Source organism: Haliotis cracherodii, unplaced genomic scaffold (genome assembly GCF_022045235.1).
Source record: "Haliotis cracherodii isolate W230 unplaced genomic scaffold, xgHalCrac1.p SCAF_25, whole genome shotgun sequence".
Taxonomy (NCBI): Eukaryota; Metazoa; Mollusca; class Gastropoda; order Lepetellida; family Haliotidae; genus Haliotis; species Haliotis cracherodii.
The window spans coordinates 9,496,849-9,512,833 of NW_027266281.1; the positions used below are offsets into that span (position 1 = coordinate 9,496,849).

Sequence of the window (15,985 nt, forward strand, 5' to 3'; positions counted from 1 at the left end):
ATGACAATAAGTCCCCGATTGCAAAACTCACGAACGACGCATTGCTGCTCATCATGTTGTAATGACTTATCAAACATGCAAAATTGAAAATATATCTAAATGCGCAACGGAAACGAATTAAGCATGCATGCACATGCAATTTAGTCCGCTAGTCCGAAGTGAGTGAGTGAATATGGTTTTACGCCGCTTTTAGCAATATTCCAGCAATATCACGGCGGAGGACACCAGAAATGGGCTTCACACATTGTACCCACGTCGGGAATCGAACCCGGGTCTTAGCGTGACGAGCGAATAGTCCGAAGTAACAAAATGATGTTCCTATTAAATAGAGAATAGAGTGTCTTTTGATATCAAATATATCAACACGAGTTGATAAAAGTGAAAACATTCCGAGGCTTGCCGAGATTTTATTTATCATCCAACATCATTCTTCGAACTTTTTCAGTTTGTAGACAGTAATTAGCAGTTTCTTCAGCGTAAAAAGTACTGCTAACAGCTTCAGTACAAGATCCATTAGTGATCATTTGATTGTGACGTCATGGTAACAGTGACGTCACAATGATCTGCAAAGCATTGTGATGTAATTTCATTGCAGCGATATCTCCTGTGGGAGCCAGTTTTTGGTGATAAATAGAGAATCTCACCCGAGTGTCTTTTGATATAAAATATATCAACACGAGTTGATAAAAGCGGAAAAATTCCGAGGCTTGCCGAGGATTTTTGACACTTTTATCAACGAGTGTTGATATATTTGATATCAAAAGACATGAGGGTGAGATTTTATTTATCATCCAACATCATTCTTTCAACTTTTTCAATTTGTAGACAGTAATTAGCAGTGTCTTCAGTGTAAAAAGTACTGCAAACAGCTTCAGTAGCGGAGCCATTTGTGATGTCATTTGATTGTGACGTCATGGTAACCAGTGACGTCACGATGGTCTGCAAAGCATTGTGATGTAATTTCATTGCAGCGATATATACAGTGTAGATATCGCTTGACCTCATCCAAGCGATATCTCCTGTGGGAGCCAGTTTGGGGTGATAAATTGAGTTCAGCTATACTGTAGTGTTTGACATTTCGATTATGCATGAAGGAGTTACCTCCCTTGGATCAGACAATAACGCGCATGCCGAAGTTTTGCCTCTCTCTGTTCAGCCCAACATATATCGACATGTATCCACACAAATATAAAGTTAGCGCCTATCGGCTCGCTAAACATCACATATACGACATCCTATAATGATATATCATCACAAATTGTGGTAGATACAAATACTCGCATATTTGAGCCATAAAACTGGTGTATGATGTATTAACATAACAATGTTATATCAACAACCAGAGGGTATCATTTTAAGCACGCCACACTGGGTATTGTCTTGTGCATATGCTGTAGGAAACAGGAGTTATCTCCCCTACACCAATCACTAACAAACTCCATGACAGTGTGCGCGATCGAAATCATTGCAGAGAGCTCAGTAACAAAACGAACTTGTTCCTGTCTGCAGATGTTTTTGCGCATCTCAATTTATCAACCAGTTTTAACTTCCAAAGTCCAGACGCTATCCAGATCAGCTGTAACAGGTGGGTGGGTGTGTCATGGTGTATATTTGCAAACTAGTGTTCGCGAGGGTCCTTTTCTGATCTCTATATTTATGACATTGTCTGGGTATGTATAATATTTTGCTGATGACCAACGCTGTATCTTACGACAGCCACGAGGCGATAGGTTGCGTGGTGTTCACAAACCGAAGACCCGGTCACTTCAGTTTGAGATTCGATTTTAGGGTATACAATATATTGGTTCCAAGTAATCTTGGACAAGTGCCTCGTTGTCGTGGTCTCCGCCCACAAGGCTAGTACAGCAGTAGTATTCGACGACGAGAATTAACCTTGTCGAAATAACCTGGTTCCATAATCCATGTATGCTTGTGCTAGATCTTATTCTTAGCAAACCATGCTTGTCGTAAGAGGCAAATAGGGGATCGGGTGGTCAGGCTCACTGACTTGGTTGATGCATGTCGTATCCCAATTGCGTGGATCGATGCTCATGATGTCAACCGCAGACTCGAATATTTACAGACTACCGTCATATAGCTGAAATATTGCTGAGTGTAGCTTAAAAAAATCAGAATCAATCCAAACCGATTTGCCTCCATCATGCTGAGACTGTGACGGCTAGCGTTTGTCAAAAGCAGGTCGTGGAGGTTTACAGCACTTTTTGTAGTACTCCAGGGCCCCGTTCCACAAAGCGATCTTAGCGCTAAGTCGATAGTAACTCCCATTCTTTAACACTGACTTACGACAGTCTTAGCGCTAAGATCGCTTTGTGGAACGGGTCCCAGACTGCTATAGTTAGCCCACTGAAATATATGCTGCAGTTAAAATGAACACCCCATTCAGACAGTATACCCAGCAAACAATTCTACGTTGTGACAACGTTGACTTTTCGTTGCTATAACGTTGTGATGTTACGTTGTCACAACGTAAATCTGTAGACTCCCAGAGTGGTTGCTACAACATTGTGCGTAAACCAAAATACAACCAAATCAAGATGTTGTCACAACGTCCATTTTTTACGTTGCTACAACGTTTAACCAAAACGTCGCGACAACGTAGGTATCGCATACTGTTTACATATGGCGACACTACAGTCATTGCAGCACGTTGTTGCAATGTCCATGTAGGTTAACACTTTATTCCTCAATACCTCCCAGGCACTTTAACCCTATCCATTAAACAGCAAGTCATTGAAATGCACTCTCATTTGGCAGAGTTTGAAATACGGCCAAGATAAAAATCTAAATGTTTTAAATTACATGTACAATTTGGTTATATAATATATATTTTCCCAAACAATTTTCAAGGCTATGTGCAAATTGTTCACAAATGTTTCAACACAATTAAAAGATATTTGATTTTCCCACGAATTTGCAAATTAACAACCATCAAACAATAAGCCCTGCACAAATTGAAACATTTAAATTTTCTTGGCCTTACCCCATACATTCAGCATTGAGAGCAACACTGTGACAAACAGAATAGTCTATGCATCTGGTGTCCTAAGATCCATTTCCCAGTAAACGAAATGACAGTAGAATTCTGGTTGAGGTGACCTTTATTTATTTGTTAAATGACAAGTCAGAACTTGGGCTGAGTGGCTGAGGAGCCTTTTCAGTCCTAAAATGAAAAGTCACAGGGATGATCTTCAACTGTATCCTCAGTCTCTCCTTATGCCTTGGTAACTGAATACAAAATGACACAAATGTTATAAAATGGCAAGGCAAGGGACATATTTCTGACATAACAAAATAATGGTTGCATTCCCCAAAATAAACTGTTAAAAACTGCTGAAAGTGCAAAGAAGGTGCTGACAGTAATACCATGATGCTCTTGGATCATACATAGGCAGAAAAGCTTTTAGCACTGAATCATTGGTGTAACTTTATACCCCCGCCCTTTTAGATTGTGGGTATAATTAAATAAGAATCATCTAAATTTTAATTCTTGAAGATGTTTGTATATATTATTGCATCAGACATACCTTTCTGTCAGTGATGTACTTTAAACAAATATGCTCCCACAATACTGTTTTCTCCACCTGAAAGAAAAACAGAAACCACAAAATATCACATTCTTAAATAAACCAGTCCTGTATAGATAAATCACATATGATGTAACTGGTGGTAGTATTGGCAAATAGTTTTAACAGTCATCAGATCAACTGTTTGTATTCAAACAGTAACTTTACCTTTCTGCTGTACATCACAAACTAGTGATTCAAGTGAATATGTTGGCCAAGTTTCTAAAACCTTATTTGAAAAATATGTACATAACTGAAAAATATATATTGCCAAATAAAATAAATAGTTCCCATATTTGAAGCAAGAATGTAGAATATGAATTATGAATAAGTGATAGAAGTGTTAACACTTTGGGGTATTTATCCTAATTAAAACTGTGATTACTTTTTTTAATACTTAGATCTACCTTAATATTTTCCATATTAATATGCCCGATAGTTATATATGTTCTAACATTTACAAAGATTAGAAACATGGGGAAATTAACAAAATGCAATAGCTTATACAATACCAGACGAAGTTGAAACAGCTCTGTAAATATTTATTGAAATTTATTTGTCACTACGTTTATTACGTGGATCTAATACAGTTAAATATCGTTTAATATAATTCTGTAATATGGTAGCCTACGTGGCAACATATGGAGATTGAAAACCAAACGAATATGGTTGCTATCAATTCCATTATTTTTTTCATTGGTGCACATTGGCTACACCTATCTCACCTTAATAATCAACAAACGATGACCAACTCACTGACAACATATGGTGATATTTAACTTTTGACTATCGACTAGCTTATCATCACCAGCGAGGACAAGACCGCAAACACCCCGTTATAGCGCGCGACGAGAGACTCGTTTTACTTTTGCTCGTTTTCATTAGAAGGGAGTCGGACATAGATCTAGTTATCCGAAAATGATGAATTGATTCTTTTTGGGAAATAATAAAAATACACATGATAAGCGCCTTGCTATTATAAACTTTATAGACAGCACCAACAACCTGATGATCCACATTTAGGCTACTTCAGTCAGTGCTAATTAGGCCTTTTCGGAAACAACAAGTATGTTTCTGTCTCTTCCCGAAAATACAATTTTTTTCATAACATCATTGAGCGCTTTAGACTAGGGCTATAACTAGCAGCCTACAGAGAGTCGATCTGAAAATACTTCCATTGTTTTGATTCCCTCTTTTCGCTGTATAAGAGAAATCGGCATCTACTTAACCTTTCCCATGGTCTGAATGAGCCACATTGTTTCACAAAAATCAAAGTCAGAAGATTAGAACATGTAAACTTTAAATAGTAATGATTTCAGAAATAACACGGAAGAAATGGCGATAACTGTCAGTGGTCAGTAGGCGATGCATAAGTTAGGCCTATTTACAGACCTACACGCTTACGATCGAAACCCGAACATGATATGACGGCCACAAAACGCCGCCAGACTGAATTCTGGTCGAACAGATACTGCTTGCCCTTGGTAATTACCCTTGGTATTCATAAAATAATAATATGGAAAAAAGTCTTGGGCCCCCTTCACCTCTATCATCATGTTCTGTGTATCATATTAATATCAACACTGACGCTCAGTGAAAGTGACCGGCAAACTGCATTCTAAACCCTGCCACTTCTGAATAATACGATACATTTAAATCATTGGACGATCTGCATGTACAGAAAAATATCAACAAGCGGAGACTACTTTTGAAAAATTAACTTACCTCATCCGAATTCACAGATCATCTGTCCAGTCATTCTGACGTCACTTCACGAGGCAACAGGATAAACCTTTCTGCAGTCGCTCTCACGCCGGAAAAAAATACGCGCCAATTGTTTTTAACTGTAATATTGCTTGTGACAACATTTAGTAGACAGATAAGTTTGTTAATAGATATATATGTTTAAAAAAAATAACACTAAGAGATGGTAGATCTACGAGTGGTTTCCTAAACATCATTTACAAAAAGTGTTGTAATGTCCAAAGCACAACGTTATCACAACATTAATTTGCAACGTTGTTGTAACGTTGTGGAATAACGTTGTCATAGAGATACGCAATTACGTTATGGAAAATTTTAGTATAAGTGATGGAAATTCAAATGCCAAATATATAGAAAGGTAATGCATTACTACCTTGGTATTCTGACAAATTCATGTTGATTTTGATAAAGCAGTTCTATTCCTTTATGACTATCGAGAAGCAAACTCAATAACGTTTCACCGACGTTTCAGAAACGTAGTTACAGAACGTTGTGTGATGTCCAATGCACAACGTTTTCACATCGTGAATGTTCAATGTTGTTATAACGTTATGAAATAACATTGCAGGTCGACGTTAAATAACATTGTGACAACGTTATATCACGACGTGTGACAATGTCGTGTGTTATCTGGGTACTGACCAAGCCTACCACTCCTTGTTTTAACCCCTGAATGCCGAGTGCCAGGCAGGGTAACAACAAGTACCATCTTGCTACGTCCTTTGGTGTGACGAGGCCAATGACCAACACTCCGCTTTCCAGCCAGACGCTCTATACACTACACCATGGAGGCGGTTATCATGGTTAAGGGGTTGTTGAGTAGCCTTTAAGTCAGTGAGCCTGACCACCCGATCCCGTCAGTCGCCTTTTACGGCAAGCATTGGACGCTGAATACCTATTCTACCCCGTATCTTCACTGGCCGAATTACCAAGAAGGCTGACTTGATTGATGCATGTTATTGTATCCCAGTTGCGTAGATCGTTGCTCATGATGTCAGTAACTGTATTGTCCAGACACGAATATTTACAGACTGCCGTCAAAAAGCTGGAATATTGCTCAGTGCAGCATTAAAAAACAAACAAACAAACAAACAAACAAAAAAAAACAAAAAATCCAACCAAGTAACTGATCATGCCCTGTCCGAAAGTAAAGGAAAGTCAACGGGGCTGTGTCATCATCCTAATGTTAAAAATTGATTTTGGTTTGTTTTGTTTGTTTGTTCTGCAACACCGTACTCAGCAATATTCCGGCTATGTGCCTGTAAAAAATCGAGTCTGGACCAACAATCAATGATCCACACCGTCCTGGTACGATGACACACCTCAACCAAGTCAGAGCGCCCAGTCTATTTTGTCGCCTCATTAAGATTTAGGTACAATAAATAAACAGATGTGAGATAATATGATAAAGTATCACAGATATATTTGTTCTCCTTTAAAATGTAACATTTTTGTGAAAGCATGCTAAATTTAAGGAAACTTACCAATACTGAAAAGGATGTATTACCAATAGGTGGGACCCGTGAAGATCTGGGGTAGAATAGATCTTCAGCAGCCCATGCTTGCCGTAAAAGGCGACTGCTTGTTGTAACAGGTGATTAACAGGATCGGGTGGTCAGGCTCGCTGACTTGGTTGATGCATGTCATCGTATCCTTATTATGTGGAACGATGCTCATGTCAATCACTGGATTGTCTGGTCCAGACTTGATTATTTACGGACCGCCGTCATATAGCTGGTTTGTTGTTGAATTTGTCAAGGAAACGGGCGATAATCATCCATGATCATGACTTTTACTTGCACTCGTAATACTAACATGTCTGTGCCCACCAATTCCTTGTTACGATATATATTTCAAACTAGGCGACTATGGTTGTCATAAAAGGCGACTATTAGGGTGGTCAGACTCGCTGACTCGGTTGATGCATGTCATCGGTCCCAATTGCGTGGACCGATGCTCATGATGTCAGTCACTGGATTATCTGGTCCAGACAGACCGTAGTCAGAATTTCATATAGCTGGAATATTGCTGAATGCAGCGTTAAACAACAAACAAACACACAACATAAAACATTAAACATAAAACATGGTTGTCTCATTGATGTAAGGGGTAGCCTGGTGGTTAAAGCGTTCGCATGTCACGCCGAAGACCCGGGTTCGATTCCCGACATGAGTACAATGTGTGAAGCCCATTTCTGGTGTCCCCTGCCGTGATATTGCTGGAATATTGCTAAAAGCGGCGTTAAACCATACTCACTCACTCACTCATTGATGTAAGATAAATACATGCAGCAGTAGAAATTAACAGCTTTAGCCCACTAGTCCTTATGATGATAACATATAGCAAAACCTTTAAAAAGGGCAAATGTCTACGAGTTCTTATGATATCTTAACTATTGGGCAGTTTGGCTAGGACTATAGGACTAGTGACAATTTCTAACACTGATATACCACTCAAAATATGTTAGAGAACACCCAATTTTTTCATACGACTCTAGCTAATCTTTCATAATAATATTAATACTACTACTACTAATAGTAATAGTAGGACATTTATATCCACTCCACACAGGGGGATGGTCAAACCCTACACTATTAATACCCGGTCAATGGATCAGTGTAATCCAGCAGTCTCTATAGGCCTATTAAATTCACAGAATTGTTGTGACATGTGGGAAGAGATGCAGTTCCAGTTACACATTTTGCAAACCTTGCATACATCAGCAGTTAAAGGCAACTACGCTTGTCATAAGAGGTGACTAACGGGATTGGGTGGTGAGGCTTGCTGACTTGGTTGATACATGTCATCGAACCCAATTGCGTGGATCGATGCTCATGATATCAATCACTGGATTGTCTGGTCCAGACTGTATTATGTACAGACCCCCCTCATATTGCTGGAATATTGCTGAGTGCATCATTAAACAACAAACCACCCAACCAACATCAGCAGTTTTCTGTCATCATCAGGACACATGGACATGGTTTCTTGATAATTCATAAAAAAATATTCTTGGTAATAAATATGATGCAAGTTTCATTCCCATTTCATGTCAAGTTTATGTTCATCCCGAAATAACTTTTCTAAAGCCTGGGACTGGTAAAATGTATCACACGCCAGACATTAATGTGGTTGGGACATTAACTTGATATGAGTGAGTGATTGAGTTGGGTTTAACGCTGCTTTTAACAGTATTCCAGTTATATCACGGCGTGTCAGCTTAATGTGGTAGGAAAGCCCGAAGCGATGCAGGTCTCAGACGTTTACCACTTCGGTGAAACCCACGAGCACGGGTATGGTGCTGACAAACCTAGAAACATAATCGGGGCTAAGGCGCTGTGATTCACTATGCAGAGTTGCGTCCCTTGGGCACGCCAGGAAGCTATGATTGTGGGTTCCAATCCCCATTTGCCCCAGATTATGTTTCAAGGTTTGTCAGCACCATATTTGTGCCAGTGGGTTTCACCAAAGTGGTAAACGTCTGAGACCTGCATCTCTTCGGACTTTCCCCCACATTAAGCTGACACACCACGATATAACTGGAATATTGTTAAAAGCGGCATTAACCCAAACTCACTCACCCAGAATATTTTTGAATTTCGATGACAGCAACTTTTGTTGAGACATTTATTACTGTTGACTCCATATCCAGGTGAGCTATGGCTCCGAGACACTATTCTTTCCATTAAGTTATGACATATGGCATATATGATTATTGTCTCCATGTATTTCAGGGTCAAGACAAAAACTTGTGACACCCAACACAACATTCGAAAGACTTGTAAGCTCTTGGACGCATACTCGTATTCAGGAGAACTTTGCAATGGACGAGCAAGATGCAAGAAGCCAAGGTGACTTCATTGAGCCAGACCCACCAAATAGTGACTCTGCTGTCATAGTACTGAATCATCCTGAAAACAGCTCTGAAGCCAGCAGGGATCACCAAGAAGTAAAATCTTACTTACACATGGAAAACTCAACCTCTTTGGATGAAGGCTATTTGAGCCAAAGGAAAAGAATTTTATTGTCTTCTCACAAACAAATCCTGGCAAAGGTCATTCAGCAGAGATTGGTATCAAAGAACCTATGTCAAATGCTCAATCAAAGCACTCCAACTACCATTCCTGATGGTGAGCAATCCCTGAATGATACAGATACTAGTCCTCTGATTGTGTCTGTAAGACCAATATCACAAACTGTTTCTGGAAGCATGAAGTTGTCATACACTATAAAAGATGGTGAGCTTCCAACGGCTCTTCAGGAGGCCAGGCAACGTGTTGAATGTGTTGAACAAACAACGATATCAGAGGTCCTTCAACATGACCCCAGTCTTCCTGCTGAAGCTGCTCTTCAGGAGGCCAAACAACGTGTTGAATGTGTTGAACAAACAACGATATCAGAGGTCCTTCAACATGACCCCTGTCTTCCTGCTGAAGCTGCTCTTCAGGAGGCCAAACAACGTGTTGAATGTGTTGAACAAACAACGATATCAGAGGTCCTTCAACATGACCCCTGTCTTCCTGCTGAAGCTGCTCTTCAGGAGGCCAAACAACGTGTTGAATGTGTTGAACAAACATTGATACCAGAGGTCCTTCAACATGACCCCAGTCTTCCTGCTGAAGCTGCTCTTCAGGAGGCCAAACAACGTGTTGAATGTGTTGAACAAACTACCATATCAGAGGTCCTTCAACATGACCCCAGTCTTCCTGCTGAAGCTGCTCTTCAGGAGGCCAGGCAACGTGTTGAATGTGTTGAACAAACTACCATATCAGAGGTCCTTCAACTTGACCCCAGTCTTCCTGCTGAAGATGCTCTTCAGGAGGCAGGGGCTGAATGTCTTGAACTGATGAAGATACCAGAGAGTTTTCAAGATGACCCCAATTTTCCTAGTGGAACATTTGAGGAAATCCATGACAACAGCACTTCAAGTCAAGAGAATCTGGGGTGGGTCAGATCTCTTGGATCTGAACAAGCCATAATGTTCTTATATTCTAGTCCCAATGTTAGCAGTATCATCCAGAATACATACGACGATGAAATAATTGTGGATCAATATCTGCAACCTGTTAAGAAAAGAAAGGTGAGCAAGTGACTACAGCCGAATAGCCCATTGAAATAAAATGGAATATTCAAAACGCTGAGAGAAAACCTGACTGCCACCCTGCAGCAGATTCAGGGTAGGCAGGACAATTCCAAGAAGGAATGAGGCAGGGAAATGATTACCAAGGAATGAATCTTAAAACTGGTGATGGATTCTGAAAATGATGTTTGTGCTTCTTCTCCTGTGTGTGTCCAGCATGTCAAGGGGCGGTCGGGTAGCCTTGTGGTGAAAGGGTTCGCTCGTCATGCCGAAGACCCGGGTTCGATTTCCGACATGGGTACAATGTGTGAAGCCCATTTCTGGTGTCCCCCGCCGTGATATTGCTGGAATATTGCTAAAAGCAGCGTAAAACAGCACTCACTCACTCACTCCAGCATGTCCATTTATATACACATGGGAAGAATGTGTGGAGATACAACCGCCATGAAATGTGTAAGACAGGTGGAGCTGAGAAGGTCTCCATGAGGGTTGAGGCATTGGATAAGGATAAGTGGTGTGGAAGGCCTCTAGAGACCTCAATAGAAGGTATTTGAGATCTCAAGAGACCACTATTGGAAGAGGGTTGTGAAAAGCTCCACTGACCTAAATGGAGGAAAACTTTAAAGATCATCAGTGACCTTATTTGAGGAACACGTTTAAGATCTCCAGTGACCTGTCTAGAGGAAAACTTTTAAGATCTCCAGACACCTTTTTGGAGGAACACGTTTAAGATCTCCAGTGACCTGTATAGAGGAAAACTTTTAAGATCTCCAGAGACGATCCTGTGTGGAGGAACACTTTAAAGATCTCCACTGACCTAAATGGAGGAACACTTTTAAGATCTCCAGAGATGATCCTGTGTGGAGGAACACTTTAAAGATCTCCACTGACCTACATGGAGGAAAAAGTTTAAGATCTCCAGAGATGATCCTGTGTGGAGGAACACTTTAAAGATCTCCACTGACATGTGTTTATGGAAGAAGAGTGTTGAAGATCTTTTAAGGTTTTGATATCTGCAGGGACCTATTATGGAAGGAAGGGTGTGAAGACATCTAGTGATCTATGTGACCTCAATGGAATGATAGGACCTTCCCAAAGAAGATGAGGAGAACAGTTAGGAAAAAGAAGGAACTCATGTATCTCCAAACGAGGAATGTTCATTAAAGACAGGATTTGGTTGGTTGCTTTGTTGTTTAACGCCGCACTCAGCAGTATTCCAGCTATATGACGCCGGTCTGTAAATAATCGAGTCTGGACCAGACAATCCAGTGATTGATATCATGAGCATCGATCCACGCAATTGGGATCGATGACATGCATCAACTAAGTCCCGATCCCGTTAGTCGCCTTTAACGACAAGCACAGTCACCTTTTACGGCAAGTATGGGTTGCTGAAGACCTATTTTTCCCCTGGATCTTCACGGGTCTTAAAGACAGGAAATGCAGATAATGCAGATATTTCAATGTGAATAAAAAGTGCAATCAAGAACACATATCTTTGAGTTTCTACATTGCCAGAAGTGACAAATTGGGGAGGCAATCATCTTCGATTACCCAGTGTGTAATATTTTCATTCTCTTGTGATAAATAGAGAATTTCTCCTGAGTGTCTTTGGATATTTAATATTTCAACACGAGTGAATAAAAGCTATCAATGGCAAATGACAATTTCAAAAGATGCAAGGGTGAGAATCTATTTGTCATCAAAAATCATTCTTTCAACTTTTTCAGTTAGTAAACAGTAAGAACCAGTGTAATGAGTGTAAAAACCACAGCTAACCAGCATCAGTGGCAGAGGAATTAGTGATGTCATTTGATTGTGACCTCATGGTAACCGATAACATCCCAGTTATCTATAGAATTGTGATGAATTTTCAGTGCTTGATCTTGCCCATGCCTCCTGTGGAAGCCCCAATTCATAGGGCACGATGGTAATAATAGCTGTCTGATGAAATTATTCTCATGGGTGGCACGGGTGGCCCAATTGTCTAAGGCGCCACGATTCGCTGTGCAGAGTTGCGTCCCTTGGGCACGCCAGAAACCTATGATTGTGGGTTCAAATCCCAGTTCGCCCCAATTATGTTTCTAGGTTTGTCAGCACCATACCCGTGCTCGTGGGTTTCACTGAAGTGGTAAACGTCTTAGACCTGCATCCCTTCAGGCTTTCCTCCCACATTAAGCTGACTCACCGTGATATAACTGGAATAATGTTAAAAGCGGCATTAAACCCAACTCACTCACTCACTCATGGGTGGTATAAATTGTATTCAAGTTGGATGGTGGCGTCTGCTCTGAAATGCTGCTGTGGTGGCACATGGGCCTAGGATGTTTATCGTCATAGAATATGATACACTGGATAATCGAGGATAGAATAGATATGGTATCTATGTATGAATGTGAGTTAAAATTTAGCATTGCCTGGGCAACGTTTCGGCCATAAAGCGACTTATCTTTATAAATATGATAAGATGCACAAGGAGCTCTCAAAAATATTTAAGCATTCAAAATTAATGTACTTAATGAACGGTTGTTTTAGTTTGATTTGTTGTTTTACTTCGCACTCAGCAATATTCCAGCTGTATGACGGCGGTCTGTATATAATCGAGTTTGGTCCAGACAATCCAGTGATTGACATCATTAGCATTGGTCTACACAATTGAGATACAAAGACATGCATCAACCAAGTCAGCGAGTCTGACCGGCGGAACTTAGTCTAGGACAAGCATAGTCGCCTTTTATGGCAAGCATGGGCTGCTGAAGACCTATTCTACCCCAGATATTCACAGGTTGCCCCGCCATGATATGGCTGGAATATAACTGGAAGCTAAAAGCGGTGTTACACCCCAATCACTCACGCGTAGAGACTGACACGCCATTTGGTCACCCTACTGTGAACAGATAAAGATTCATAATCATCTTGTATATTTTTCTTACGCATAAATTGAAGTTCTTTTGGATGTAAGTAGGCTTTTGATATAAATCAGAATTATTTTTTTTAAAAGTCCAAAAACAGTGAGAAACAGCGAGGAGTAGACTATATTCAGGATAGTTTGTTTGTTTCAGGCTGCACTCAGCAATATTCCAACTATACTCAACAACAAAAGTTCCTGTGACGCAAATATTTTAGTGTATTTTTCAAACAAGTAAAGTGTGGTTTTCAATATTGTAGTACATGTATGGAATCAAGTCATAAAAACGCAACTGCTACAGAAAAGCATGAATTCCATGCACAAGTTGACTTTTATGCAAGCCCCATGCATTTCACTACCCAAGAATGGGTATAAAAACATGTACGATAACGGGATTCCATGGCGTAGGCATTACCTTTAACATGACAACGCCCGGCCTCATATTGCTCGACTTGTTCAGGATTCTCTTCAACAAAACAACGTGAATGTCATCCCCTGGCCGGCTCGCTCCCCTGATCTCTCACCAATGGAGCACATGTGGGATGAGATGGATCGGCGCCTTCGACGTCAACTTCGAAACATGCTCCAGCAGATATGGACAGATATCCCACAGGACTTTGTGCTTGCATCGCAACCAGAGGTGGACAAACACTCTATTGATTTGTAAATTGAAATTTTGGCATGGTTTGTTTTATGAAATCACTCATTTTCTGAAGTCAGTATGGCAAATTAAACCATTTGAACACTAACAGGAGTCTTTTATCTGTTGCAAACCGAAATTGTTTCAGATTTGGTAAAAAACATAACTTTGCTTTAAATCTTATTCAATGTCAAAGGAACTTTTGTTGTTCAGTATATATGACGACGGTCTGTAAATAATCCAATTTGATTGACAACCTGAGCATCGATCTATGCAATTTGGATCAATGACATCCATTAACCAAGTCAGCGAGCCTGACCACCCGATCCCGTTTTTTTAGTCGCCTCTTATGACAAGCATGTGTTGCTGAAGATCGCCACAGTGGGGTAGCCTCGTGGTTAAGGCGTTCGCTGTAAACATACCATATTCGACGTAATAAGCGCCCAGGGCACTTTCAAAATTAGAAATAGGGGGCTCTTATTAGAATATTATTTTGGTGAAAAAAAAGTTGAAAGATAAATTTCGTGGTTTATGCTGACAGTCTGAAATGCTTATATACGACAGATATATTTTTCCAGAATTTAATTCCCCATAATTAAGGATACATATAACACTATAACAATATACGCGAATATGTAAGTCTTGTGTACATTGATCAATCGGAACGGGTGCTAATTGGGATTATTCTCTAGCCAATATATTAGCACATATCACCGTGGGCGCTTATTACGTCGAATACGGTATATCCACAAGAACCCACTGGACCAAAGAAGCTGAACCAAAGCTTCCAGTCAGATGTTTTACCTGATCGCCAAGGTATCTAAAATCATTTATTTTCCATTACAATTTATGAAATTTTGTATGCGTATAGTTTTTAGTTACTACTCATAGAATATCTTACCTTTCTTTAAATAATGTCATATGATATGCATGTTATCGTATCCCAATTGCGTGGATCGATGCTCATGACATTGTCTGGTCCAGACTCGATTATTTAAAGACTGCCGTCGAATAGCCGGAATATTGCTGAGTGCGGCGTTAAACAACAAACAAACAAAAAATAAACATAGATATGTATTACTTGCCCGTAAAGAGATCACCCGTTTAATAAACATGCAGCTGTATTACACATTGTGTAATACCAAAATGCGTGCTTATGTACTCTCGGAACACGTTTCACGAACAAATATTGAAAGCTCTTAACATCCCTTGGCATATTTAACAACATTGCGTGTGGAGTTGATAGATCACTGAGAGGAGCTTATGCACACTCGATGACCTCACATGGTATTGTTTCGCCGATTGATCTTGCAACAAAATTCCACAAATTACGTTATCGGGTATTGTGACGTTATTGTAAACTTTGAGGTGCAAGCCCCTTTCCACAAGGTGATCGTATTGTAGCGCAACGACAGTCGTAGTCTAGGTTAAAGTATGTGAGTTGCGATAGTCTTAGCCCTACGATACTTTTGTGAATTCTAAAGGTGGACCGTTGTATGGTATTAAATTCATACCTTTCAACTTTTGACGTGTTTGAAGTATTATTCTGTTAAACTCAATTGGACTATGCCGTGGATTGTGTAGGTGTCATCCTATTCATACTCAACAGTTTAATTCTAAAAACGTTATAAATGGCAAGTAATTAATAAAATACTGAACGAGCTCCCGTGTAAAACCAATTTTATGAAACTTGTGAATAGTTGTGGTATCTGACTCGCTTTCGCTCGTCGAATACAACAACTATTCACTCGTTTCATAAAATTGGTATTACACGGGTGCTCGTTTAGTATTCTATATGTACATAAGAGTGAGAAGATCCAGTGTAATAACAATTGGTAAGTGCACATGCACCATTTAGCGATTTTCAGGGATTGGTCAGCTGAAGCGTTATGACGTCATACGCCATTATTGTTGAGAACCATATCTGACGTCATCCGTTGTTTTATGACGCCACCCATTGATATCATTACGTTATCTGAACTATAGGTTGACTTCAGTGATGTTGCGAC

The 15,985-nt window shown here is 40.0% G+C and overlaps 1 protein-coding gene across 1 annotated transcript; it reads left to right on the plus strand.

Annotated features, from left to right (window-relative positions):
- The first annotated feature begins 1,509 nt into the window (after positions 1–1,509).
- Positions 1,510–11,531, plus strand: LOC139472837 (uncharacterized). The gene is made up of 2 exons (XM_071255307.1): positions 1,510–1,585; positions 9,083–11,531. The coding sequence occupies exons 1-2, from the start codon at positions 1,510–1,512 to the stop codon at positions 10,438–10,440; spliced, it is 1,434 nt and encodes a 477-aa protein (XP_071111408.1). The 3' UTR covers positions 10,441–11,531.
- Positions 11,532–15,985: the final 4,454 nt, after the last annotated feature.

Bases quoted from the DNA above. Each gene is read 5' to 3' on its own strand.
- LOC139472837 (XM_071255307.1), top strand. From the start codon at position 1,510: ATGTTTTTGCGCATCTCAATTTATCAACCAGTTTTAACTTCCAAAGTC. The intron at 1,586-9,082 runs GTGGGTGGGTGT...CATGTATTTCAG, and splicing joins ATCCAGATCAGCTGTAACAG to GGTCAAGACAAAAACTTGTG.